Source organism: Podarcis bocagei, assembly GCF_964188305.1.
Source record: "Podarcis bocagei genome assembly, chromosome: Z".
Classification (NCBI taxonomy): domain Eukaryota; kingdom Metazoa; phylum Chordata; class Lepidosauria; order Squamata; family Lacertidae; genus Podarcis; species Podarcis bocagei.
The window spans coordinates 25,541,597-25,568,976 of record NC_138140.1 but is presented as its reverse complement, the minus strand read 5'-3'; the positions used below and the strand labels follow the sequence as shown (position 1 = coordinate 25,568,976).

The 27,380-nt window shown below is 45.2% G+C and overlaps 2 protein-coding genes across 7 annotated transcripts in view; one reads left to right on the top strand and one right to left on the bottom strand.

Annotated features, from left to right (window-relative positions):
- The window catches only part of LOC308578800 (uncharacterized protein), an 85,201-nt gene extending 76,352 nt beyond the window's left edge, over window positions 1-8,849 (bottom strand). For 3 of the 5 annotated variants that reach the window (XR_014004105.1, XR_014004106.1, XM_081179371.1), the window contains exon 1: window positions 8,131-8,359. Coding sequence is in view for 1 of the 5 variants with exons in the window: in XM_081179371.1 (XP_081035497.1) it covers window positions 8,131-8,201 (71 nt within the window). In the remaining 4 variants the exon portion in view is untranslated. Of the gene's footprint in view, window positions 1-8,121; window positions 8,650-8,748 lie in introns of those variants that run through there. The other 2 variants (XR_014004103.1, XR_014004104.1) reach the window with 2 other exon arrangements.
- LAS1L (LAS1 like ribosome biogenesis factor) overlaps window positions 8,468-27,380 on the top strand; it is a 50,482-nt gene continuing 31,569 nt past the window's right edge. Inside the window, exons 1-7 of one of the 2 annotated variants that reach the window (XM_081179323.1) lie at window positions 8,468-8,587; window positions 10,071-10,301; window positions 13,326-13,451; window positions 14,638-14,707; window positions 14,885-14,966; window positions 21,508-21,696; window positions 26,527-26,573. In XM_081179323.1, the coding sequence (XP_081035449.1) occupies window positions 10,120-10,301; window positions 13,326-13,451; window positions 14,638-14,707; window positions 14,885-14,966; window positions 21,508-21,696; window positions 26,527-26,573 (696 nt within the window). In that variant the 5' untranslated portion in view covers window positions 8,468-8,587; window positions 10,071-10,119. Of the gene's footprint in view, window positions 8,617-10,070; window positions 10,302-13,325; window positions 13,452-14,637; window positions 14,708-14,884; window positions 14,967-21,507; window positions 21,697-26,526; window positions 26,574-27,380 lie in introns of both variants that reach the window. The other variant, XM_081179322.1, reaches the window with a different exon arrangement.

The following is a 27,380-nucleotide window of genomic DNA, read 5'->3' as shown; positions in this document are numbered from 1 at the left end:
TGTTTTTTATCTTTCTAATTTTGAGAAAACTCTTTTTTCAATAAATATTATTTAAAAAATAAAATAAAAAATAAAATCTGGAATTTTTATTTGTCTTTTTTAAAAAACAAAAAACAAGCACTATTGATGAGTGTTTCTTCTTAACTGAAGGGTTAAGTTAGCTCACTTTGCATCCACATAGCCAATAAATGTTGAGCTTGTTCAGAAAGGAGAAATTGTGGGAGGAAAAAGAAAGATCTTTCCAGCAACTAAGGCTGAGAACCTGGCCTGGAAATGAAAGCTCTTTGGTGTGTTTTGCTTCTCCATTGCTGATTCACACCACTCCATTGCTGAAATTTGCTGTGACGGCCAGGATTGCTCATGGAACTTATTAAATCATCATTCAGCGAGGGGCCTGGCATTTCAATCAGATGGGAGGATGGCTGCATTTTGTGTAACTCAAGAACAACAGAATGGACTACAATGCTACAATTCAAACACAATGACAGCCATACTGGAAATGTGTCTGCATAACGAATTCCAAAGAGGCAGGCTATGTGAGTGGGTTGCAGAATAAACAACAGAGAACAACGGCTAAGAAATTTTGTTATGACACAAGCTTCTACAGGGCTAGTTCACTTTGTCATATGCAGGCTTATGCCATAATGTTTATGTTAAGATATGTTAAGATGCCACAAAGCTCTTGTTTTTGTTATGTGGTGGAGGCCCCATGTGGTGGTATAATGCTTGAAAATGTCTCATTGGGCAGATTGTCAAATGTGCACAGGGACATAGGAAGCTTCTGAGTCAAGCCATTGATCCACCTTGCCCAGTATTGTCTGTACCACGCTGATGATCCTGAGACACTGTTGGGCTACAATTCCCATCAGCCCTAGCCAGCATGGCCAATGGTCAGGAATGTTGGGATTTCTTTTCATTCTGAAAAGTAGGATGCCTTCAAAGATAGGTTTGTCCAATGCAAAGAGAGACATATGGCCAACATACTTGCCCAGCACAAACCCCTGCATGTTTCCTGAGAATTACCGTATTTTTTGCTCTATAAGACGCACTTTTCCCCTCCTAAAAAGGAAGGGGAAATGTGTGTGCGTCTTATGGAGCGAATGTAGGCTGTGCAGCTTTCGCTGAAGCCAGGAGAGTAAGAGGGATCAGTGCGCACTGATCCCTCTTGCTCTCCTGGCTTCAGGGATAGCCATCCGAAGCCTCCTGAGCGCAGCAGGAGCCTCTCTCTCTGCGCAGCGCCCCTTCAGCGAAGCGGGAGTAGAAATGGAGCCCCTTCCATTTCTCCTCCTGCTTTGCTGGAGAAGTGCTGCACAGAGAGGGAGAGATTTTTTTTTTCTTGTTCTCCTCCTCTAAAACTAGGAGACTTATGGTCGGGTGCGCCTTATAGAGCGAAAAATACGGTAAGTCCCACTAATAGGACTTGCTCTATTGGCTTTACTCTCTGTATTTAAGGTCAGCTGTCAATATTTTGCAGGGGGGAATTCAAGGGAATACTGAAGATTTTGATTTGTGTAATTAAAATGTATTAAAGTTCTCTGTCATCCTAACACAACAAATTCACTTTTTAAAAACCATGACTAATTGTAGTTAGGAAAGCGACAGGGAAATGCTCTGAAAGTGTGGATGATAGAATCAGAGAATTGTAGAGTTGGAAGGGACCCGGAGGATTATCTAATCCAACCCCCTCCAATGCAGGAATATGTAGCTGTCCCATATAGGGATCGAACCTGCAAGCTTGGAGTCATTGGATGAATGAATAACAGGAAGATGTATAAACACAGCACAAACAAATCAGGCTGAATGCTCACTGTTATATAACCTCCTGACAAATCGGAACACGTGATCAATAAAACCAGGCATACTCTGCATAAGCTTTATGCACACAAATAATAATAATAATAATAATAATAATAATAATCATTTGCATTTACACACCACCTTTTCTCCAAGGAGCTCATGGTTTGCCATCATGTAGAGATTGCAGTCCCAATCTCTGACCCAGGGTGAAGGGACTGAGAACATTACATCTGCCCAACTCCAGCAGCAGCACCTCAAAGGACCAGAAAATCGACTGCTAAATGCAGTTTTTATGGTTTAATTTGATTATGAACAAGCTGGAGGCTAGAATTTTTAGGAAGGAGCTTTTGATCATCCTTAATTGGCCTTGGCCAGTGCTGGCAGCAAACGACATTCATCCCCAAGGAACCTGTGTGCTGCTGTCATTGTCTCCAAAGAGTCAGAAGGAAAAAGGGATTCTGCTACAGATTCTCCTCCTTTGTCCTCCCCACATGTCTAATGTGCTACCTACAAAAAGCTGAAGGATGCTTACAGACTAATTAATTTGTTAGGAGGCATTTTTCAATTTTGCAGCCTCTTGGGCTTGTAAAAAAAACAAACCTTTCCCTGGCTGGCAAATAAACATTAGCTGTAATCTCTCTCACAGAGCCGTGCCTGCCTAAATCAGATTTAAAGACAAATTTAATTTAATTGTACTGAACTATCTTCTAAACCCCGGGACGCGGGTGGCGCTGTGGGTAAAACCTCAGCGCCTAGGACTTGCCGATCATATGGTCGGCGGTTCGAATCCCCGCGGCGGGGTGAGCTCCCGTCGTTCGGTCCCAGCTCCTGCCCACCTAGCAGTTCGAAAGCACTCTTAAGTGCAAGCAGATAAATAGGTGCTGCTTTATAGCGGGAAGGTAAACGGCGTTCCGTGTGCTGCTCTGGTGCTCTGGTGCCGGCTCGCCAGAGCAGCTTTGTCACACTGGCCACGTGACCCGGAAGTGTCTGCGGACAGCGCTGGCTCCCGGCCTCTAGAGTGAGATGAGCGCACAACCCTACAGTCTGTCAAGTCTGGCCCGTACGGGCAGGGGTACCTTTACCTATCTTCTGAACCCACCTTTTGGGACACTCTCTGACACGACACTGGTGATCAAGTGTTCCTGCTTTCGAAACGTGCACAATAACAGGTTGAAGTCATGCAGCCCTCTCTGACCAAAAGGATCATAAACAATTGCTGCCAGCAGAGCAAAGATCCCTCTGCAGCAGAGTGGCATGCAGTTATGAAAGTCTCTCAGAGTTCTGCATCCCCTGGATTGCTAGTACAGTACTGTGAAAGAAATTATGTGGTTTTCTGGTGAAAGGGTCGGGGGAGGGGGACAGTGTTAATTTACATGCTTTGCATGTGAAAGGTTCTAGGTTCAATTCCTTGCCTCTCCAGTTAGAACACATGTGGGAAACTTTTTTCAGTCTGCAGGCTGCATGGCACAACCATCTAAGGGCCACTTGGCAGCAATGGTTGGGGCCTGAAGCAAAAGTGGGGAGGAGGAACAGACATGACTTTTACCTTTGAAAGGAAAAAGTCAGGGATGGTGATAAAATTTGTCACCACACCTTCATCAGCCTACCCAGGATGGATTATGACAATTCAAAATTCAATCTTTGTTCAAAGTATTTTCATTAACAACAAGAGGCAAATACAGTGGTACCTCTGGATGCGAATGGGATCCGTTCTGGAGCCCCGTTCGCATCCTGAAGCGAACACAACCCGTATCTGCGCGTGCTGCGATTCGCCGCTTCCACGCATGACGTCATTTTGAGTGTCTGCGCATGCAGCGAAACCCGGAAGTAATGTGTTCCGTTACTTCCGGGTCGCCGCGGAGCATAACCTGAAAATGCTCAACCTGAAGCATATTTAACCCGAGGTATGACTGTACAGAAAAAATAAATAAAAGATTGGTTTCTAAAAACAAAGATTAGTTGTCACAATTGTCAATAAAGAAATGTAGAATGCAGCTGTGATTTACTAAGCTAATAATAAAGCATACTGAGAGGGAAAGGATGTGTTGTCTGTAATTACCAAAGGGTTCTATGGTCTCAGTCCATTTCAAAGAAATAAACAACACTGGGCTGTAATAAATTAGGACACTTGTATAGATCTGTGGTACCTGACATTCCTGAGTCGCTGTGTTTGTATATAAAAAAATAAAATGAGATCAAATGGCCAAGAAGGGATCTTGAACACTTATGCCCCTGGGCACTTTTGCTTATGCAAGATCTTTTCAAGAAGGGCCAAGCCTTGGAATAGCAAAAATCAAGATTATTGAGATCAAAAGCCTTCCAGAATTTGGCAGTTGTGGCCTGGGCCCCTGTCAAAAGATGCCATACCATTCCTTGTTATTCAGGTCTCGATCTGAATTTACAAACAAATTTAAAAGAGCCAGACAAGGGAAGGAATGGCTTGTTTGTCTTGCTAAAATTCAATATTAAAAACAGTTAAAACAAATTGCAGTCACAGGATGGGTTGTGAAAACACAAATCTATGCTGACAAAGACAGGTTAAAGATCTGTGTCTTCAGCATACCACAAAAACTATATAATGCAGGTGCCAGATTTAGCTCTTTGGGGAGGGATTTATACATCTATAGAGCTGCCAGAGAATGCCCTCTACTGGGCTGCTAATATTCCACCTTCTGAGAGCAGATAAAAATGACTACTGGGGCGGGGGGCACTTTCTGCTATTTATGTATGAACGTAACACAAGCTTAGTTAACAGTGAATTGCACTTTATTATTGATGAGGCCTCGGAACCTGCACAGAGTAGAAATTAAAGTCCTTCAGCCAGGCCACACCTGTGAGTTAACTCTCCAGGCGTTGGGCTCCTCGGTCATAGCTGATTCTCTTAAAACAAGGGCACATGCGAGATACAGTGGAACCTCAGGTTAAGTACTTAATTCGTTTCAGAGATTCGTTCTTAACCTGAAACTGTTCTTAACCTGAGGTACCACTTTAGCTAATGGGGCCTCCTGCTGCTGCCGCACTGCCGGAGCTCGATTTCTCTTCTCATCCTGGAGCAAAGTTCTTAACCCAATGCACTATTTCTGGGTTAGTGGAGTCTGTAACCCGTAGTGTATGTAACCCGAGGTACCACTGTATTTAGTTGGCAATGCATTCATTACAGGGAGTGGAAACATTTGTTTGTCTGTTTTGTTGTAAGTTTGGGGGGTTAGACTGCATGATGTCTGAGTCCCTTATAATTCTTGAGGTCCTGAACTTGACAAGGGTTAAAAATCTAATGGAGGATTCAATTGTTGAGGAAGCCAGGCCAGCTTCTTAGTGAGTCAAATATGTAGGGTTCTTAGCATAACAAAGGAAGTGGTTGGATGGCCATTTGTTATGGTTGCTTTAGCTGATATTCCTGCATTGCAGGGGGTTGGACAAGATGACCCTTGAGGTCCCTTCCAACTCTATAATTATGATTCTATGACCCCCAAGAATCCTGTGAACAATAGTTCAGAGCTCACAGGTCTCAGCACCCTACACAAACAACTCTTTCTAGGATTCTTTTTTGGGGGGGAGGAAGAGGGGTAGAATGTTTTAAATGTGCTTTAAATACATAGTGTGAATGCAGCCTTTATGTAAATCTGCTGCTGTACATCCTTCCTTGGTTCCTGCCCTGCTATGCTCAATCCCTTTAGTGAGGCACAAAGGGAATAAACTGGAAATGCTTTTTGCAGGCTCCTAGTTTACTACTAATCCCATTATGCCTGATCAAAAAACTAATGGAAGGTTGTTGTTGTTTTTTGCCACACTTCCAGGAACACTTGCTTATTAAAATGTGTGAGACCAGGCAGGGCAGAGGGCCATGAATATGGTTGGTCTGCAACATGGAACATATCAAGCAATGAAATTTCCCTGGTTGTACTGGTGGTTATTAGTGATCTTTTGCCTACTTAGCCCTCCCCCACCTGCTTCCCACCTGCAGATCACACCCCACCCTGGAGCCTTTCCCCACTACACAGTATTCCTGTCCACTATTTCTCCCTTGCAAAATATTCCTTAGTGCTGCTTTGGAGAAGTTTTTGAGTCCTGCAAGGTCACTGTTTCCTCCTGCTGCTGCTTGGAACCATGCTACTGGAGGTCTAAAGTCAGGGTGGGCAAACACAGTAATTTATTCTCAGGGAGAAGCAAGGAGCTGGGGAACTGACTTTAAACTCTAAAGAAATTTCAGTGGGTTGGTTGGAGGTGTGAGGTACATTGGTCCAGGATGGCTAGGTTTGATTGTTAATTGGTCATTTCCTCTCTTTTCTGAGGCTGTGACCTAAAAAGGGGCAATACCAGAAACGACCAGGTAGAAGAGCACTGTGCTTGCTAAATTCCATAATATGTGGTTGCATTAGTATTTTCCTTCATGCTGATATTAGTAACATTCAGCCTCCACTTCAGTGCTTATACGACATCTGAACTATGCCTTTAGGTTGGGGAAAGGTGGAGGGGATGGGGTGTTCAGTTTGCAATTATTCTTTTCAATTTATTTTAAAGCAGCTGAACTTCTTTTTTTTTTTTTTAAGGAAAGCACTGCAGGAGCTGTTGTGAGCAATGGGGCCAGGAATGGCATGGAAGAGACTCTTCTGAGTAACATCTCTTCTTTACACCCATGTCTCATAGATGGTTCAGGAGAATACCATGGTTAATGGTATCAAAAGCCAATAAGAGATTTCGTTAGAGCTACAGGGTCATATTCTCCATCTCCCAATAGTTGTCATTCACCAGGGTGACCAAAGCAGATTGAATCCAGATTGAAATGTGTCTACATATTGTTTTCTCCAGGAACACATGCAGTTGCATCACATAAATCCCTTGTCCCAAAAGGTGGTATCTATCTACGACAGAGCAGTAGTTGTTAAATGCCATCTGGTCCAGGGTGGGTTTCCCCCCCCCCCCAGGAGTGGTTGAACTATTACCTCCTTCTATGTGAGCAACATCACCCCCTCATGAAGGGCAAGGGTGCAAATGACACGTTGTTGGGTACATATTCACAAGTACCCTGCCAACATCATCAGGCTACAAAAGCTGAAACTGATCCCACAAAACATGGCTTGCTGGAGTGCTTGAAACCTATATTGGGAATACATCAATCACAGCATCTAGCTCACTATGGAGATGAATAAACCTTGCCCTCAAAGTGCCTAGCAAGCAACTCACAGAAGGTCTCTGAAGTGTCCTGGGCCCACTCCACTGATATAGGTGCCAACAGCCTGCTGACCACCCTGAAAAACTCCACCAACTGATTTCTTGATGATGACTTGGAAGGAATGGAGTAGGCCCGCTTTGTGTTTTCACAGTCACAGAGTAGGCATGATTGCCTGTGTTTGGATATCTTTGTGGTGGGACTTCCACCACCTATGCTCTGTCATCCTGCCTGCCTGCTTCATTTCATGTATACTCTCCGGTATATCAGGGGAACTGAATGTGCTCCACAGTAGCAGAGAAATCACTCAGGAGTGATCATTTCCATGTCCCTCTGAATCTCACTGTTGCATAGCGAGACAAGGGCCTTGGCCAATCCTAACTGTTATAAAATTCCTTAGAGAGTACTGGAGTCTGTAAGCATGGGCATGTTTAAAGATGCATCTTCAGAATAGGAGAAGCTGAGCCAGAGTAAGCAACAACTGTACAGGAAGAGTCAGATTTTTTATGCACTTTCAAATTTTGAGGGGACATTTATCCAGGCCTGCCATCACCCAGCAACCTTCATGGCCGAGTTCAGTACAGCGCTTGTTTGGGTCCCAACAGGCAGAGTTCCAAGGTGTAGGTGCTGCCACAATAAACAATATTGAGTACTTGGTATCAAAAGGCATTTGGGGGATTCATTCGTATAAAGCAGGTTTCAGTCTTACGAATCAGGGAAATTACTGCCAGGTTATAATGTGGGCAGGGCTGAGAGGGGACTGTTGAAAACAATGGAGGGGTTCAAGGATCTGGTGTCGCAACAGCAGCTGCAGTAGATCCCCTGCCATGACTTCCTCACAAATATTAGCTGAAGGGGAGGCATTGGAACCTGGATCTCATTTTTGTGTGAAAAGTTTTGGGGGGGGTTGTCCTTTCATCAAAAACTTTTGCTGAAAGTTTAACAGGGCTGTGAGAGGCAGTTTGGCCTAGTGGTTGGGCCTGGAGGAGACCAGGGTTCCCTATTCCCACTCAGCTACTGCCTCTCGGCCTGAGGTATTACAGGGTTGTCGTGGGGATATAAATCGGGAACGGGGAGAGCCAGGTACACCAGCCTGGATGAAAAAATGGATGAAGCCTAAATAAACTCGTAAGATGCTTATATCTCTTACCCACCTGAGTCACCTCTCAGTACTGATGCCTTTCACGCGAGAATGGCATGCTTGTGCGCTTGCGCCCCCGCCTGAGGAAAACATAAGAGGCTTCCGCCCAACCGCAGCTCCCCTTAAAACCCTGGAATCCCGTGCCGTTGCTATGGGCAACCGTCACTTCCGCCCAGGTGAAGACCGGCAACCACAAACACTAAGCCTGGAAAGCCCCGGAAGCTCAGCCGCTGGGGACAGTCTTGCCGCAGTCTTGTCTATGCCTTCTCCCTCATATCCGCTTCCGTGTCGCAGGGGGCGCCGCGCACACAGTCAGATTGCTCCCTAGCTTCCTTCGCCCCGCCCCTGCCGCTGTAATTGGTCTTGCTTTGTCTCCCGCTCGTTTTCTTTCCCCCCTGGACGGCTTACTCTCTTCTTGACTTTGGAGGGGCTGGGGAGCCTCGCTCGTCCTTAGCCGGTCCCATCGGCGCAGGATATAAGTGTGTGCGGCGGGTCTGCTCAGCATAAGGTGGACGTGGGGGACGGGATGGGCGGTGGGGACCTAAATAGGGCGGTGGGGACCTAAGTGGTGGTTTTGCATCGTATGTGTATATGGAACACGGGTATCGCCACACAGTGTGTGCGTGTGTGTTGTATGTACGTCAGTAAATACAGTATATGAATGTATTCGTAGGAATTATTGTTCCATGTGCTGGCGGCGGCCTTACAGTAGTTCAACTCAATGCAGTTTAAAACAACATAGAATCACATAAATACTACTAAAATTCCTTCCAGTAGCACCTTAAAGACCAACTAAGTTAGTTCTTGGTATGAGCTTTCGTGTGCATGCACACTTCTTCAGATACATACGTGTATCTGAAGAAGTGTGCATGCACACGAAAGCTCATACCAAGAACTAACTTAGTTGGTCTTTAAGGTGCTACTGGAAGGAATTTTTTTATTTTGACTATGGCAGACCAACACGGCTACCTATCTACTACTATAAATACTACTAAATATAGTGATCCTAATTTATAAACTTTATGTGTGTTAGTGTATATGTTTAAGTGTATACATCTGAAATATGTATTTTGTGTGATGTATGTATAATGTGAAGGTATGAATTGCTACGCGGGTGGTGCTGTGGGTTAAACCACAGAGCCTAGGACTTGCCGATCAGAAGGTCAGTGGTTCGAATCCCCGCAACGGGGTGAGCTCCCGTTGCTCAGTCCCTGCTCCTGCCAACCTAGCAGTTTAAAAGCACGTCAAAAGTGCAAGTAGATAAATAGGTACCGCTTTGGCGGGGAGGTAAACGGCGTTTCTGTGCACTGCTCTGGTTTGCCAGAAGCAGCTTTGTCATGCTGGCCACATGACCCGGAAGCTGTATGCTGGCTCCCTCGGCCAAGAAAGCGAGATGAGCGCCGCAACCCCAGAGTCAGTCACGACTAGACCTAATGGTCAGGGGTCTCCTTACCTTTACCTTTACTTTTAAATGCAGCAAACGCAGCAGAGACTTGAGTGTAAGTGTGCGTGTGATATATATAGAGAGAGAGCGCATGCAAAACTGTTAGTAATTGTCATCAGTGTATGATTTTAGTGATTAACAGGATCTTGCCAGGGCTGTATGAATAGTTAAAAATGTCTTTTCATATTTATATATGCACCACACAAACAGTTATGTTTATTTATGTGTGTATGATTAGATAGATAATTGGATATAGGACCGCCACAGAAATGCAGGAAAACAGCATCAAGTATAGGCTAAAGAATTTAATTGTGTTAAAGGTGCTTCAAGACGTTCTTTGGTTTATGCTGCAACAGAGCAGCACAGCTGCCTACTGGAAGTTGAGTAAATGCCAGTTTTGTCCAAGCTGACCTTTGAACTTGTGTGGGATGTAGGAACAGCATTTGTCAGCTTGAGAACGCATATGAGACATTGACTTTGGTGTGTTTCAGCTCACAAAGGTTTTGTTTTATCCTTAGATCTGATAGTGTTGGATCTGCGGAGGTTGTTGAAGAGTGTAGCCGCAGCATGGCTAGTGGTCCCAGTAGCACAACCCCAGGATGGAAGCAGATGTCTTGGCGGAAGAGGCCACAGAGTGTCGTGGCTTGGGAGAGCAAAGCTGAATGGGACCAAGTAATGGTGGGCCTATACTGTGGGGACCGTGAGATACAACAGCATGCGTTGGACCGAATATCTGCTTGGAAAAGCAGGTAAGAGGGAATGTGAACAGATTATAGAGACAGCAAGCAGCGTGGGGAGGTACCTGAAGTGCAAGGGAAGGATGGCAGGGGATAAGGTGAGTCAGACTCTATCCCAGAGCTTTCCAAACTTTACATGTTGGTGACACACTTTTTAGACATGCATAATTTCGCGACACAGTAATTCGGCAAACTGAAGGTTAAACTATCCCCTTTCAGTCCCGGGAGAAGTGCGGGGAGTATTCACATGGCACATCTACACACTGCAACTGACACACAGTTTGGAAACCTATGATTGCTAGGGGTGAAGACCTCTGTCCACTCCTCCTCTGCTTAGCAGCACCTATTCTTTTCTCAGTCCCAAGCTCTTGGCTTTTCTCTTGAATTTAGATCAGTGGTTCTCAAACTTTTTTCTCTGGGACACACTTTCAGAATAAAAATTTGCTTGCACCTCACTAAATTTTTTATTGATAAGAAATGCATTGGAAAACAAAAAGAAACAGCTCCCATCAATGCTTGCTTTATAACATAGAATCATAGAATCATAGAATCATAGAGTTGGAAGAGACCACAAGGGCCATCGAGTCCAACCCCCTGCCAAGCAGGAAACACCATCAGAGCACTCCTGACATATGGTTGTCAAGCCTCTGCTTAAAGACCTCCAAAGAAGGAGACTCCACCACACTCCTTGGCAGCAAATTCCACTGTCGAACAGCTCTTACTGTCAGGAAGTTCTTCCTAATGTTTAGGTGGAATCTTCTTTCTTGTAGTTTGGATCCATTGCTCCGTGTTCGCTTCTCTGGAGCAGCAGAAAACAACCTTTCTCCCTCCTCTATGTGACATCCTTTTATATATTTGAACATGGCTATCATATCACCCCTTAACCTCCTCTTCTCCAGGCTAAACATGCCCAGCTCCCTTAGCCGTTCCTCATAAGGCATCGTTTCCAGGCATCGTTTCCAGAACATGAATACTTTATAATATGATTATGGGACATCCAGAAAATATAAAACAATCCAGCTACATAAGAAACATGAATCATTCTCGAAATATAATATAAATGAGCTTCTTACATATGTATCTTAACTACAGACTCAGTAAGAGGTGTGAGCTTGCTTTTGCCAGGTAATCTCATTTATATTAGGTCTAATTTGAGAGAAACAACACAAAGAAGTCTTTATCTTTTCTGATCTTTCATATTTGTTGAAAATCCCTGTTCACAAGGATTAAGTTGTGGAGAACTGTAGAGTAGCCAATGCTCTTGAACAGAGGCATGGATTCTGCTTCTGGTTGCATTTTTTTTTAAAAAAAAATTGATACTGTACTACACTGAAATGTTTAAATGTTTCTTTGAATGTCCTTGAATCTTCCTGCCACATGTACCGTATTTTGCGCCCCATAAGACGCTCCGGCCCATAAGACGCACCTAGTTTTTTGGGGGGAAAATAAAGGGAAAAAATTATTTTCCCCCCCCAGGCGCGGGGCTGGGGCAGCCCGAGCTTCCCCCGACCCCAGCCCCCAAACAGGCAGCTCTCTGCAAGCCGTGGGAGCCCAGCGGTGGTTCCCGCTGCTTGCGGAGAGATCCGCGAAGCCTGCGCGTGCTGGGATCAGCGCGGGCAGGCTTCGGGATGCCTGCAACTCTCCCCAAGCAGCGGGAACATTCCCGCTGCTTGCGGAGAGATCCGCGAAGCCTGCAGGCGCTGGGATCAGCGCGGGCAGGCTTCGGGATGCCTGCAACTCTCCCCAAGCAGCGGGAACGTTCCCGCTGCTTGCGGAGAGATCCGCGAAGCCTGCAGGCGCTAGGATCAGCGCGCGCAGGCTTCGGGATGCCTGCAACTCTCCCCAAGCAGCGGGAACGTTCCCGCTGCTTGCGGAGAGATCCGCGAAGCCTGCAGGCGCTGGGATCAGCGCGCGCAGGCTTCGGGATGCCGGCAACTCTCCCCAAGCAGCGGGAACGTTCCCGCTGCTTGCGGAGAGATCCGCGAAGCCTGCAGGCGCTGGGATCAGCGCGCGCAGGCTTCGGGATGCCGGCAACTCTCCCCAAGCAGCGGGAACGTTCCCGCTGCTTGCGGAGAGATCCGCGAAGCCTGCCGGCGCTGGGATCAGCGCGGGCAGGCTTCGGGATGCCGGCAACTCTCCCCAAGCAGCGGGAACGTTCCCGCTGCTTGCGGAGAGATCCGCGAAGCCTGCAGGCGCTGGGATCAGCGCGGGCAGGCTTCGGGATGCCGGCAACTCTCCCCAAGCAGCGGGAACGTTCCCGCTGCTTGCGGAGAGATCCGCGAAGCCTGCCGGCGCTGGGATCAGCGCGGGCAGGCTTCGGGATGCCGGCAACTCTCCCCAAGCAGCGGGAACGTTCCTGCTGCTTGCGGAGAGATCCGCGAAGCCTGCAGGCGCTGGGATCAGCGCGGGCAGGCTTCGGGATGCCGGCAACTCTCCCCAAGCAGCGGGAGCATTCCCGCTGCTTGGGGAGAGGTCCGCGAAGCCTGGAAAGCGAGAGGGGTCGGTGCGCACCTACCGCTCTCGCTCTCCAGGCTTCAGCGAAAGCCTGCATTCGCCCCATAAGACGCACCCACATTTCCCCTTCATTTTTGGAGGGGGAAAAGTGCGTCTTATAGGGCGAAAAATACGGTACCTTCCTCTGCTGCCACACCCTTTGAGAACCACTGATCTAGATCAAGGATGGGGAATTTATGGCACTCCAGATGTTGCTAGACTACAACTCATGTCATCCTTCTGGCTGATAGGATTTGGAATTCAACATTTGCATGACCACAAGTTCCCTACCCCTGATCTAGATCCTGGTCAATTTCACACAGTACCTATCTTTGGCAATTCCAGATGGAAAAAATGGCATACTTAAATAATTTTATTTGTGTGCCACTTTTCCACAGTTCAAGGAGTTCACAGGTCTCCTTGAGGAAGGGGTTTTCTTAAACTCAGAGTTTGAAAACTACTGCTCTAGGAGGTAAGTATATCCTTTTTGTCTTCAGAATGGAGACAACCCTGGCCTCACTGTGTTTCACTCTTTAAACCTAGGTATGGGCATAGGATGCCATTAGCTGTGGAGTGCACTGCGGATCTGATTCGTTGTAAACTCCTAGATGCCTCTGGTGTTCTGAAGTCCCATGAACTGGTCCTTACGTATGGTCTAGCTCTTGTGAGGTAAGAACGGGTAGACAGAGGAAGGAAAATTGGAGGGCTGGGAAGGGTGTTTGTGCTAGTCAGTAATTCCACACCCCTAGTGCTAAGCAGGGAGAGATTAGGCTTTCTTTGTAGAAAGCTGTCATACCATTATAGCATTTTCGGTCTATATATAATTCATAATTGCAGCATACGTTAAAATTCCAATCGTTAAGTTCTTGGGTGTTGTCTCCAGCTCAGGTTTGCCCACAACTGAAATTCTGTTTTGATTTCAGTTAAGGTGAATAAATGTTTAGTAACTGAGTTGGCACATAGGAACCAACAGGTTCAGTTCTAGCTTGCATGAGAGAACTTTAATACAGCCATTCAATTAGATTTAAATAATAAAAGCAAAACCAGACAATCCAAGATGATTGATTTAAGGCATTTCACATTTTTAGAACTGCAGATTAGAAAAAAAGTAAAGTGTAAGGTTCCCAATTCACTTAGATTAAATAATCTTTTTGGCAGCTGACACTGTTTGGGGCAAAATAAAAAATGTGACCCACAACTTTCTCTTATGCTAGCACAAATGAAGCTGCTCTATAGGCAACAAACATGTTTGCATCATCCAGCAACCATCAAATTTTGGAATTATATGACTGGTCTTCTATAAAATTCTGAAATAAATAGAGCAATATGTTCCTAGGTGAATTGTATAAAGGGTAATGCACAATGCTGTTGATTCAGTCTGATCCTCATATATGAAGATGGCCCTTTATCATCTATTAAGAATTTACCAGTCAGATATTCTGTGACAGTAATTTGAAATCAAACTTAAGTATTTAAGTCATGTTTTGATTAGTATTGTGGGGCAGAGCTGATAGGTCTAAAAGAATTCTGAGTATGTAATAAATTTGAAATGTTAATTTTAATCTTACAGTCAGAGACATGTACATTGTGCTCATACTGATTAAATCTATTGATACCCTTTAGTGTACCACATCAGATATTATTGACTTAACTTTTATTTATTTATTTTTTGTGTGGATTCACATTCAGTGGAGACTTTCAAACAACAGTTCAGGTTCAGTTCAGGAAAACAAAATAAAACTTTATTCCAGTTTTATATTTTGACTGCATTCCTAGAAACATTTTTTTTCAGACAAATGTATCATGAAAAACTAGAATCAGTTGTGTATTGGGTATTTTTTTCTTTCATGTGCAGGTTTGTGAACCTTATCACAGAGCGGAAGCAGAAAACGGTTGTCATTCCACTGAGACGCCTAGCAAAAGAGGTAGGAAGGTTCCAGAGAATTAAGTCTCTGCAGGCTGCAGACATTACACACACACACACACACAGAGGCAGGCAGTTGGATAATGATGACACAGATAGTATTCATCTCCAGCAAATGTGAGGGAGGTATTACCCCTTGCCCATGTGATGTTAATGACCATTTGGTTCTCTTTTATAGCTAAACATCCCAGTCTGGATTGTGAACCTTCGTCATGATTTGACCCATGGCAACCTACCTCACCTGGATGCTTGCCAAAAAGGTGAGTGCAGCTTTATATAGTGTTATCTGTGCCCATTCTGTGGGAGAACGGGCCAGACTCTAGAGGCTCCCACCTGGAGAAATGGAAGCAGGGGTAAATGGGAAGAATAGGTGACAAGGCGATTTACAAATAATTAAAATCAATTTAAAACTGAAAACAACAAATACATTTAAAATGCTTCTGAACCTGTAACAAGTAAAGACTCATGGTAAAGATCCATTTATGCAGCTGGGGAAGCCTCTGGGAACAAAAATTATCTTCAGTTGCTTCCAGAAAGTGCAGATAGTGGGTGCATGTCATATCTCAACAGGAACACTGTTCCACAGAACAGGAGCAGCCACACTAAAAGCCCTGCACTAAATTACCACAGAGTGGGCTTCTGAGATCTTTGGAACTTTCAAGAAAGACTCTCCCATAGATTACAGCCATCTACTGGGTATAAAAGGGGGTAAAGTTATGTGTACTTGGGCTTAGCTGGAATACAGTACGAGGGTAAGTGGGGGGCAGGTTTGCTAAAGGCTTCATGGAAGAGGTGTGTTTTGAGGAAGGGTTAGAAGTGAGGTATTCTGGAAAGGTACTTATCAAACCTTTATTAGGCATTGTGCAAATAAAACCATAAAAGAGGAAATAACATATAAAAGCTTTGAAATATATATAAAAGGCAGCAGTTGGCTACATACATATATATATATATACATATAAAATCAGTGGTTTTCGTTGTTAACCTGCTCCTTGGAGGACTGCTGCCAAAAACTCGGCTACCCCCGCCGTTACCCTTTGGTCGACGTCAGATAGGCAGAATCCCACACATTCACCTTGCTGGGGTTCCAGACCACCCAAAAGAGGGGACAGCACGCGTTGACGTGGGATACTGTACAATGGGCAATGAAAGAGAATATGCTCTACAGTGTCCGGGACATTCATAGAACATCTGCAGAATCTCTTGTTTCTAGGAATGTTTTGATACCTTCCCCTGACAAATGCTGAGGGAAAAACATTCAACCGGGCCAGCATAAAAGCCCTACGTTGGGCTGGGATTATTAATTTAGTGACGTAATTGGCTCTGCTGTCTAGGATATTTAAATCATAGAATATGGGGGAGCAAATTTTGTTTACAGCTGCCATAATATTTTGTCTCTCGACATCCTTTAGTCTAGTTAGGATATTATGGAAAATGTATTGCTCATTAGAATTGTACAGGGGCTCCAGCTCGATGCCTAAAGATTCAATCTTTTTTTCGAGGTACTGATACCATCTTGATTTATAGGAGTCTTTGAGCAAATCAGCGAGCAGACTTGATGGAGGGCAGCGAAAATGGCAGCGTAACCAGTACTTTATTGAGGTGGACCATGCCCAATATTCCATTGTGTGTATGCCTATTTCTGCACACATTGTTTCATATTTGATCACAGCTGGGAGTCCAAGGATACGTCTCAGAAAGCTGGAGTGAATCTTTTTTAAATCACTGTTATATGCTTGGACCCATAGCGGGATTCCATAGAATATCTGGGATTGCACTTTTGTTTGAAATATCTGATTGGCCGCAGGAATAAATTGATTACCTTTCTGATAATAAAAACGGGCAACTGCTGATGAGGTACACTTTGCCTGTTTTATGGCATTTGTGCGATGATTTGCCCACCCTAAATTGCTCTGGAATAAGATTCCCAGATACCTATAGATTTTCACTTGTTGGATTTCTTGCCCTCTTATTTTCCATTTCTCTAATTTCCAACCATTCGAGAAGACCAAAATTTTTGTCTTCTCATAATTTATAGAGAGTTTGTTACATTCGCAGTAAAGGATCAGAGAAGATATAAGACGTTTCAGACCCAAGCTCGTTAATGATAGTAGGACAGCATCGTCTGCGTATAATAAGAGAGGAACTGGTTTCTGATTAAGTTTAGGGGCATGTGATTCTATTTTTTGGAGGTGATCTGGCAAGTCTGATAAAAATAAATTAAATAGAAAGGGAGCAAGAATACACCCTTGTTTTACCCCTTTCGAGTTTGGGATGTCTGATGAAAGGTGACCTTTGGTGTTAAGTTTGACTTGACAGGTATTGGAAGAGTATAGATTTTGTATTAGAATCAATAAGCGTTGATCAATTTTTAATTCTGCGAGTTTCCTCCACAGCTTTGGGCGGTCAATTGAGTCGAATGCACCACGAAAGTCTACAAAAGCAGCATATATCTTAGATTGCCTTTGGGATCTATATTTTTCAACCAAATGCATAAGTATAAGGCAGTGGTCTAATGTAGAGCAACCTTTGGAGAAACCTATTTGTTCTTTCCCTGGTAAATTTAGATTTTTCATCCAGGTAAGAAGTTTAGATAAAAGGTGCTTGGCGTAGATTTTCCCTATCACTGATAATAGGCTTATCGGTCTGTAATTCCTTGGTTCTTTTGGGTCACCGTTTTTAAAGATTGGGATAATTATTGATCTTAACCATATCTCAGGTATGATCCCATATTTATCTATGAGAGTAAACAATTGAGCTAAGGGTTCTGCCCACCAATCTATATAGGTCTTGAATAATTCTATTGGTAGACCATCTGGCCCAGGAGATTTCCCCGATTTGAAATTTTTAACTATCTCTCTAATTTCCTCTTCTTCTACCCTTGGCCACTCCTGGAGTTTATTGATTTTATTTTTAGTGGTCTCATTTCCTTTGAGTTCACTGTGTAGATTGTTAAATACAGATGTGAAGTATTGGGACCATTTGGATTCTGCAATTGGTGGTAGAGTTAGTTGGTTTTCGGCTTTCAATCCTCCGTACACCAGGTTCCAGAACGCTTTGTTGTTTTTACTCTGAATTGAGTCGAGTAATTGTAGCCATTTTTGGGTTGCATATTTCTGTTTCTTTTCGGCCAGAATGTAATGGTATTGTCTTTTTTCATCAAGATAAGAGGGCTCTAGTTTAGCGCGATTATTTTTAAATGTTTGGCGCAGCTTTCTTTTTAGCTGGAAACATTCATCATCAAACCAAGGGCTAGCGCTATGTTTAAGTACCCAAACTTTAGGTGGAGTACTAAGCTCTACAAACATTTGGAAGATTTCATTATAAATTTTTGGAATATCACTGTAGGGATTAGTGGTCTTTAAGTTGGATAATACTTGTTTTCTCAGGTTGGCTGTAAGTTTTTGCCCCACTGCTGCATTCATTTCCTGGGACCATTTTAATTGGGTCATTTGTTTGTATTGAGAAGGTTCTATGATATTGTACTTGGTTATTTTGGTTTCGTCCTTTAAGTTAATAGACAGCAATAATGGCTGATGGTCGCTTTCGGTACGCGTTCCAATTTTGAGGTCCATGATTGAATTTATAATATTATAAGGGACAAGAATATAGTCGATGACACTGCATCCTCGGGGGGAGAAGTATGTAAACTCCCCGCTTCTATCGCCTTTTGTTGAACCGTTCACAATCTGCAAATTAAAGTTGTTACATAATTCAAGTAGGCGTAAGCCTTCGTTGTTTACAACCCTATCTCTGGAGAATCGTCCTATTTTCAGGGCATGTGCGATATCATTATCAGTATTCCAATTTAGTTTGCTACATAGTTGTTCATTGTTGGTTCCCACTCTGGCATTAAAATCACCTGCTATTATCAGTGAGGCATTTGGGTATTTATCGATCAAATTTTCTATATAAAAGGTTAGTTGTGACCAATTTTCACTGCTGCTGTTGTTTTTGGTTGGGGGGATATAGACATTTACAAGTAGCAAAGTATCGTCTTTTTGGGTTAAAAGTAGAGCTTGTGCAAGTGGTAAGCATTTTTCTAGCTGCTTGATTTCAAACCCTAAGTTGTCTTTGATCATGCAACAGAACCCTGCTTTCGGCCGGCCCTTCGTGTTTGTTTTCACTGCGGGTTTCGTATAGGAGGTGAATCCATTGATTTTAATATCTCTAGTTGACCATGTTTCTTGTAGAAGTATTAATTCAAAATCTTTAAGGAAGTTCATTAGGTCTGGGTCTCCGTCTTTGTTTCCCCACCCTGCAATATTCCAGGACAGCAAGCGTAGGATCCGTTTTTGAGTTGATGGCTGGTTGACAGTATTTAGTCATTCTAGTTCTGTTATTGAGTCCAGCGAGGGATTTTGTCTTGTACAGATACAGCCATTTGTCGCTGCTTTCGGCGGGGAACATAATGGTGGGTCTTTTAGATTCTTTTTTAAAGTGCGGGAATTTAAGATTTCCTCCCTTTCTTGGTTTTCTTCCTTAACTATTCCTTGTTCCTGAGAAATTTCTGTGGTTGGTAGACTGTTGTGGACAGTAGGACTGTTTTCAGTCTCTAGTTCCATTTCTTTGGCCTCATTTGATGTTGGGCTCAGTGAATCAGGTCTGTTGGAGGTCATCTTTTGTTCGGCAATGTTAGAGTCCTTTGTAGTACTTAAATAAGGGGTACCTATTTCGTTTAGAGCTAGTATTTGATATCTCAGCCAGGAATTTGTAGTCTCATTGCTGGAGTTTTTCCTTGCCATTTCATATTCTAAAGGAGGCTGGATTTGAAGGTCTGCATCTATACATTTGAAAGTTCCATTGGTGGCTTTCTTTTTGACTATGCATTTAGGGGAGAGGGCTGGTAAGTGTAAAGTTTGATTGTGTATTGTTTCTACTGCATTTTGTTGCCCTTGTTGGTGAATTTCGGTCAATCTGGCCTGTAGTTTCGTCAATTTACTGAGTATGTTTATTTGTATTTCCAGGCAGAAGGGGTAGTAAGAGACAAAGGTCGGCATCCTTTGAGGGAGCAGTAGATCTGCAGGTGATAGAGATGGACTATCAGTCCCGCTGACAATCTATGTGCAGTACGATTGCGCGTTACATGCAGTTAACTTTCACAATTTCAACCTGACACAGTTGAAGGCAAACGGGTTGAAATTGCACAAGGCAAAGCAAAGCAAGACACAGAGTTACCTGGCATAGAAAAAGCTTTTAAGCTCTCTGCCTTGGGGGCCAAGGCCTGCTCAGCATGCTGGCTCTGGGATACTCTTTTGTGAGATCTTACAGACCATTACTAGCCATCTAGAGCTGGCCCACTGGTTGGGCATTCCCTCCACTCCATGCAAACTATGGAGCTTTAAAGTTCTTTTGTTTGGAGTAAAGGTAAAGGGACTCCTGACGGTTAGGTGCAGTCAGGGATGACTCGGGGGTTGCTGCGCTCATCTCGCTCTACTTGCCGAGGAGCCGGCGTTTGTCTGCAGACAGATTCTGGGTCATGTGGCCAGCATGACTAAGCCACTTCTAGCGAACCAGAGCAGCGCACGAAAACACCGTTTACTTCCCACCAGAGCGGTACCTATTTATCTACTTGAACTTGATGTGCTTTCGAACTGCTAGGTTGGCAGGACCTTCTCATCAGCAAGCCCTAGGCTCTATCGTTTAGACCACAGTGCCACCCGCGTCCCTGCTTGGATTACCTGGCATGAAAAGAGCCTGTCTGCCTTGCTTTCTGGGCATGACCCACTCAGCACGTAGCTCCAGGAGTACTGGAGGTACATGTGGAACCATTACAAGTCTTGTGCTTTTGAGGACTTGTTTGATCAGAAATAACATTGGGACAAAAGAGACATTTAACTCTAATTCTACCTTCACCTACTGATCTTCAGCCCCAGTGGGCTGCTCTGCCTCACCAAATGCCTAACCGCTAAGTGCAGTACTTTATTATTTCCAGCAGGTGGTGCTGTGCATTTAGGGCTTGGTAAATGCTTTCACCAATAGAAAAACTGGATGGTCTGAAGATCTGGACAGATAGAGTGTTCATTTGTAGGGGAACAGAAGGCAATACAGTGGTACCTCGAGTTACATACCCTTCAGGTTACATATGCTTCAGGTTACAGACTCCACTAACCCAGAAATAGTGCTTCAGGATAAGAAGAGAAATCGTGCTCCGCCGGCGCAGCGGCAGCAGGAGGCCCCATTAGCTAAAGTGGTGCTTCAGGTTAAGAACAGTTTCAGGTTAAGAATGGACCTCCGGAACGAATTAAGTACTTAACCCAAGGGACCACTGCAGAGCATCACTCTGTAGATGGAAGAGAGGAAGTGCTAGTCTGTCTTTTTGCTCCAGCGGAGCCCCATGCTGGGCAAAAATTTGTTCCTGTCCAACTGTATGATTCTAATTCTACATAGTACCTTCCCTCCGTAGACAAGTCTAAGAACAAGCTCATCCAGGTTGTGATCCACCAAGCTAGTTACAGTCATTATTTTACATTGTAGAGCACCATAAGTCCACTGATAGGAAGGTAGTATATGGATGTATTAAGCAAATAAACCATGTGAAGATTCACATTCCAGAAAGAACAAGAATGTATTTTCTTGGTGCCTAAAAGTTGACAGTGTTGGCACCAGGTGAACCTCCTTTGGGAGAGCATTCCATAACAGAGGGGCAGCCACTGAAAAGACATGCACTCTTGTTGTTGCCCTCTGCACATGTTTCCTTGTATGGAGCAGTTATGAGAAATTACTTGTAAACCTTTCACTTGACCAGGCTGCCTTTGTTTTACTATCCTCTCTATACTGTATATGTGTTGTCACCTCCAGGCTGTGATGTTGTCCTGGAATGGCTCCGGCAAACATATTGGAGCCGCCAGTTGGCCAATAACCTAGTAAGAGGATATGAAGAGGATGAGGATGAGGAATCGCCACTAGCAGGTACCGGGTTCATCAGCAGTATAACGGAGCCTGAAAAATTGGAGTCCCTCGACTGTCAGGGAAATGTGATGTTTCAAGGTGAGTATAGTCACCATGTGGATACACACTGCCACCCAATTACAGCTATGCTAAAATCCTGGATTTCTGCATTGTTTTCTTGAGGCAGGAAGCTGGGGGCAGAGAGAAGAAAAAAGGAGCTAGAGGTCAATGGTATGAACCTAGTAACAAGTCTGCATCTGTGAGAGAAGTTGAGGCATGGAATTGTCAATTCAAATGGAAATTGGGGAGATGAAACTAGGCACCTTGGGCCCCTAAGAAGCTTATAATACTCTGAAGTGTTGCCATTAGATTTAAAGAACTTATTCTCAAGTGTTTTACCCTTTCCTCCCCCACCTCCCCCAACCTTCATCTATATGGCAATTAAGCTTTCATGCTCAGTGTGCTCAATGTGAGCCCCAAACAGCGCTACGTGGCTCCTGGTCATCCCTGAGCAGGAACACCCATTTTGAAATACAGATCCCCCTTTGTGTTAATTAAAGCCAATAGGTAACTACTCGACTAATTAGAGTTTATCGAGCTGTTGATATTATAAGCAGAATAATTAGGCTGGGAAATAATAACATCAATGCTATCAATGGAGGCTAGTATAAGGCTCGGGATTGCTACTGTGGAGGGGCAAGGGAGGTGTGGCAGTGGGAACAGATTTTATAAGCGAAGGGGATTGAGATACGGATACACTCGTACCCCTTCCGATCTGCGCCCCATCCCGAGGGACGAGGGTAGGGTGAGCAAGGATTACTCACCTCCGTCACTGGTGCTGTGCAATGCCAGGTCTATAGGCAACAAAACCGCCACCCTGCGAGATTTCTTTACCTCGCAGGGGGCAGACCTGGCTTGTGTGACAGAGACCTGGGCTTGTGTGAAAGAGACCAGAAGGGGAAACAGTTACCTTACAAGAGGTGGCGGCCCCGGATTTCTCCGTCCTCCACCAGTCGCGGACTGTGGGCCGGGGGGTGGGGAGGGTGGCATTATTAATCTGGGAAGATTGTTCCTTCAGGGCTTTGCCATCGCCATCGATCCCTGGCATTGAATGTGTTGGCCTAGTGTGGGGTTCTGAGGAGAGCTTGGCTGTCTGGCTGGTGTACCAGCCACCTAGCGCACCAGCAGCCACCCTGTTAGGCCTACTGGAGGCAGTGGCTGACTGGGCCTTGGAGTTCCCTAACCTATTGATATTGGGGGACTTCAACATCCATGCTGATGCCACTCCCTCCTCACAGGCTCTCAACCTGGTGTCTTCCATGGCAACACTATGGCTCTCTCAGTTTGTTTTGGGCCCCACACATCAAGTAGGCCACACTGGATTTGATTTTTGGTGCATGTATAGATGTGATCATGTCCCCTTCGATGAAGGTGCCATGGTCTGATCGCTACGCTCTGAAAGCCAGGATTGACTTTCCACCCCCACCCTGCTTAGTTGGCAAGCCGATTTGGGCTCACCCGCGGAGGCTGATGGACCCTGATAGATTCCGTCAAGCCTTGCGGACCTTGCTCCCTCTGGCGACTCATTGACTGAGCTTGTTGAGCACTAGAATACCCAGCTCTTGGAGGCCATCAATGAGATTGCGCCCTCTGCGACCCCGCAGAAACCGGGCTCCCTGGTTTACCGAGGAGCTCCAGAAAATGTAGCGGGACCTCAGACAGCCAGAGCGAGTATGGTAGGGTGCCTGCGACAGAGCTTCAAGAACATCTTATAGGGTTTTTATGAAAACCTATGAGATGGCAGTGAAGGCCGCTAAGAAGTCTTACTTCTCAGCCTCCATTGCATCCGCTAGCTCTTGCCCAGCGCAATTATTTAGTATAATTAGGTCTTTAACGTCCCTGGAGGGACAGCCAAATTGAAATAACAATTTGACACATAGCTGTGTGTCATTTGTGGGCTTTTTTGCGGAGAAGGTCCTGTTGCTCCACCGTGACCTCCCTGCCAATTTGGATACAATAACAGAACTGGAGGCCCCTCGACTGTCCTCGGGTCCAGTATTGGACCACTTTGACCGGATATCCCCAGCCGATGTGGACAGACTCCTCCGAGCTGGAAAGCCCACCACCTGTCCTCTTGATCTGTGCCCATCCTGGCTGATTAGAGCGTGTCCAGACGAGGTGCGGGGGCCCCTAAGGGGATATCATCAATTTGTCCCTTGGGACTCGGACATTCCCAGGGGAATTGAAGGAGGCAGTGGTGCGCCTGCTCTTAAAGAAAATATCATTAGATCCTTTAGATCTGTCCAATTACCGCCTGGTTTTGAATCTTCAGTTTCTGGGTAAGGTGATTGAGAGAGCAGTTGCTGAACAGCTTGATGGGTTTCTGGATGAAACATCGGCTCTCGATCCATTCCAGTCCAGCTTCCGCTCTGGTCATGGGACCGAGACGGCTCTGGTCGCCCTAACATATTATCTCCGCAGGCAGCTGAATTGAGACGGGTCGGGGCTGCTGATTCTTTTAGACCTGTCAGAAGCCTTCAACATGGTCGATCACAAACTCCTGGACCACCGCCTTGCCAACGTGGGGATCCAGGGCACAGTCCTTCAATGGCTGCACTCATTTCTCTCTGGTCAGGGACAGAGGGTGGCGCTTGGGGGGAACTGTTGTTGCGCCACTTCTTGGTTTGTGGAGAGCCGCAGGGTGTGATACTCTCCCCGATGCTTTTCAACATCTTTATGCGCCCCCTAGCCCAGCTTGTCCAGAGTTTTGGGTTGGGCTGGGCTGTCATCAGTATGATGATGACACCCAACTCTATCTGTTGATGGATGGCCATCCTGACTCGGCCCCAGACACACTGATCAGATGCTTGGAAGCTGTGGCTGAATGGTTACGTGGGAGCCGGTTGAAGTTAAATCCTTTGAAGACAGAGGTTCTTTGGCTGGGTCGGGACAATATGGGATTGGGGGGACAACTCCCATCTCTTGTGGGGGTGCAATTAGTGCCAGCACTGTCCGTTAAGAGTTTGGGTGTAATCTTTGACACCTCCCTTTCCATGGAGGTGCAGATTGCAGCTATAACAAAGCCGGCATTTTTTCATCTCCGCCAAGCTAAGCAGTTGGCTCCTTACCTTTCTCCCCCTGACCTAGCCACTGTGATCCACGCGACGGTCACCTCCAGACTTGATTATTGTCACTCACTCTACGTGGGGCTGCCCTTGAGACATTTTGGAGGTCCCGGGCCACAGAGAGGTTAGGCTGGCCTCAACCAGAGCCAGGGCTTTTTCGGCTGTAGCCCCGATCTGGTGGAACACTCTGTCACAAGAGACTAGGGCCCTGCGGGACTTGACATCTTTCCGCAGGGCCTGCAAGACAGAGCTGTTCTACCAGGTCTTTGGCCAAGGCACAGTCTGGCCCCCTCCTTTGGCGATCCTCGTAGAACTCTGGCCCAGTGGTTGCCATTTGATTTTGAATTGATTTTAGAATATTGATTTTAGAATGCTGTGTTACTTTTATTACTGTTAGCCGCTCTGAGCCTTATTTCGGCTGGGGAGGGCGGGATATAAATAAAATATTATTATTATTATTATTAACCCTTCAAAAAAAAACAAAACCCCACAAAATATTTCTACTGTGTGTGCAGTTTTCTTTGCACGATGGCAGAGGTTACACCGAATATTCCATCATCTTTTAGGGCTGCTGTGGGGAAGCCTTCAACCCACAGAGCCTAATCAGGCCCATGGGCCTCCCCATTTGGCTCTCCAAGCTGTTTTGGCCAAGCCACACCCAATTGCCCCACAGTGGACATCTAGTCCACAGGTAAAAGATCCTGCTTGCTGCTGAAAGCGTGGTTTGCAGGCACCAGCTGTGCCTTAACCTGATCTGATAATCTCTACAGCACTCGTAAAGGCACAGGGCTTTGCCATAGTTGGCAATCAGCTGATTTTCAGCACCTTAAAAGCACTGTGTCTGCCTGCATGGCGCAATTCAAAGCACACAGGGAAAGGAAAACGTTCACCTTAAGCTGTTGTGACATGGATTATTGTCTTGTTGCTAGCCCCACTTGCTTGATAGGTTTGGTCTGCAGGAGTTGGTGGGGGTAAGGATATGGCCCACTAGTTCTTCAGTTCTTCACCCCTGCATTGAGTCATGCTGAAGCACTGAAATCCTGGGGCTTGCTGGAAATGAGGGTGTGGAAAGCATATTAGATGTCAGTTCACCATTCTTACCCTCATTGTACATGTCTTCATGGCTACTAGCTGCAGGGCTTTTTGGCATCCCTGCCTGAAAAAGGCTTCAGCTTCAGAAGCATCTCTCAACAAAAAGCAGCCATGCAGTACAGGTGACCTGCCTTGGTAGAAATTTAAGTAACTTTGGGGCCTAAATGGAGCCTAAGTGTATGAAGTGGTGCTGATGTGAAGAGGATGATACAGTCATTCCTGCAATTCAGGGTATTACCCAGATCAGCCTTCACCAGTCTGGTGCTTGAGTGCCCTCTACCTGTTTTGGGCTACAACTCCCATCAGTCCCAGTTAGCATAGCCATAGGCAAGGGCTGACCTAGATAATGCCCAGTGCTTCTCATTTACTTCTGAGGAAATGTCACCCCATCAAGAGCAGGCCACTACCCATCCATCAGGTATAAGGAACCACCCACTACCACTGCCTCAGTCATATCTGAATTGAGCTTCAGTTTATCAGCTCTCATAAAACCATAGAATTGTAGAGTTGGAAGGGGCCTCAAGGGTAATTTTGCAGGGGGTTGGACTAGATGACCCTCAGGGGTCTTATGATGGAAAGAGTTCTTATGATGGAAATAATATCTAGTTATTTGTTAAATTAGCATCTTGCTGTTTGAAGAAATGGTGCTCAGGGTGTTTTGCATTTCATAGATTTCAAAACAATTACTGTCTGTCTTTACTTGCCTTCCCAGAGAAAGTTGTGGAACTTCTGGTTTCCTATAAAAATCAACAATTTGAGGTAAGTTACACAGATTTGTACTTCCTGATTCATTTTTGAAGTAGTAAAATATAAAGCTCAAGACGTTTTGCTCTGTATACCACATTATATTTTTCCTAGACCTTTTGACAATGCATCTAGAGAATCATACTGAGGACTAAATTACAAATAGGGAATTGTGCTCCAAATGTACATACTATATATCATTTAGATGTCATGCTAGAAGGGTGGAGAACCTCCCCAGTGGGGTCCAATTCAGTCAGAGAGGCCATGCCTACCCTCCTATCAGCTGACGCCACTTGAGAGGGTCAGAAGGAATAAGGCTGCATAGTGTTGGGTTCAGGCTCACAAAAGTGCTGCCTTCATGGAGGGCTCTCTTATGCTTGAACACAGCACTAAGTAGCCCTCCTTCTCTCATCTCTGTAAAGTGATTTTGGGAGTGGGGGAGAAACACAACTATGTTTTGCCAATTAAAGCAGCAAAGCTGCTCTCACTTGTAAACTCCAGCCTTGCTTCTCATGTCCTTGTCAGTGGCAGGGAGTGGGGAAGCATGCAGTTTGCCAGCCTCATTCAGTGCTCCCAAATGTGCTGGGACATATGGCTGACACAGTATCCCTTGTGGTGTGGTTCCTAGGTAGCAACTCCATGCAAAGGATTTTGACACCCCACCTGCCTGTTCAATTTGGCCCATGAGGCTGATCCCAATAAGGATCTGGCCCGTGGAGCCAGAAAGTTGCCTCACCCCAGTTCTCATCATTGAACATAATAGAGAGGTAGATTGATTGATTCCCCACCCTTTATTACTGGTACAGATCATGAAAGCCCATA